At 55.0% G+C, this 1,208-nt stretch overlaps 1 protein-coding gene across 1 annotated transcript in view; it reads left to right on the top strand.

Annotated features, from left to right (window-relative positions):
* The first annotated feature begins 1,047 nt into the window (after nucleotides 1–1,047).
* The window catches only part of LOC116069563 (X-linked lymphocyte-regulated protein 3A-like), a 10,638-nt gene continuing 10,477 nt past the window's right edge, over nucleotides 1,048–1,208 (top strand). Inside the window, exon 1 of the mRNA XM_031340668.1 lies at nucleotides 1,048–1,087. Coding sequence (XP_031196528.1) covers nucleotides 1,048–1,087 — 40 coding nt within the window. The remainder of the gene's footprint in view (nucleotides 1,088–1,208) is intronic.

Genomic DNA, 1,208 nt, shown 5'->3' with positions numbered 1-1,208 from the left:
TTTGTTTGGGTCCCAACTGGACACCTGGATCCTCCTTTGAGGCTTCCATACTGCTGTCCAGCAGTATCTGGACAGGATAGTTAGTCTGAAGTAGAAGGGGGAACCCTGGGCACTTTGCACAAACACATGCTCAACAACAGGGCCCAAGCTGGGAATGGGTGACTGATGGACAGGCCTCACACCTTTGGGAGTATCTGTAGGCCGCCTCAGGCATGCCTGCACAGTAGTGTTCAGAGACCCATTCCAGAATGAGAGGTGGGGCAAGGAGCCTCTCAGAGGAATGTATTGAAGTGTGGCCACGTGGGTGAGTGACAGGGTATTAGCAGAGTCATTCTTGAGCCTCCGATGGTGAGAAAGCACAGTCAGCCTGGGGCCTCGGGCCCTTTGGGGAGCAAAGTGGGATCTTGAGGCAGAAGGGACCAGGTTTATCTGTGATGAGATGTTTGGAAGACTTCGCACCTGGTAGTAAAATAGACCAGTGAGGGCAGTGGATGAAAAGGGGTCCAGGAGGGTGGCAGGTTTGAAGAGAGCTGACTGTGACAGTGAAGTGGAGAAAAGAAAGTAGTGACTTTCCGCGTGTGCTCTGTGGGTCCTCAGTGGACATCTGGGTCCTGCTTATTTGCAGCCATGGGCCTTGCCTCCCTCAACACAAATGCCTGTCTGAAGGGGATGGGCCAGGACTGGTCCCCTTCACCAAAGGGCAGCATCTCCATCCAGATCCCACAAGTACTAGTTGAAACCACTTAACCCTGGGTGTACACACCTTCCCAGCCAGTCAGAGAGCTGTGCACTGGGAGGTGGTGCCTACATAGGTATGACCAACCACCCTGTGAGAAGAAGGAGTAGAAGAGTACCCTGGGTGGGTGGATGACTGGCCATTGGGGAACTCTGTGAAGGGGCTCTCCAGTTGGGACAGTGTCATGTGGTAGGGCAGTGGAATCACAAAGAGGCAGGTCCAGAGCAAACCAGTGGGGCCGTACCGGGACCTTCACTTTCCAAAGGAGCCTGGACAAGGCCACAGAGGGCAAGCAAGGCTAGGGAGCGGTCATGGAGCTGCGCGGATTGGGAGGGCTAAATGAGACAGCAGGTGAGGTGTGAGACGTGGCCTCACTGACTGAGTAGGACCTCAGTGAGTTGGAGTTCCCAACCAGACGCCAGCCTTAGGCTCCTTATATGATAGGGGGTGGGGGTACGGGTGGGGATGGGGT

This window comes from Mastomys coucha, chromosome X, assembly GCF_008632895.1.
Source record: "Mastomys coucha isolate ucsf_1 chromosome X, UCSF_Mcou_1, whole genome shotgun sequence".
Classification (NCBI taxonomy): Eukaryota; Metazoa; Chordata; class Mammalia; order Rodentia; family Muridae; genus Mastomys; species Mastomys coucha.
The sequence above is the reverse complement of the archived record's forward strand: the minus strand, read 5'-3'. Positions and strand labels throughout refer to the sequence as shown.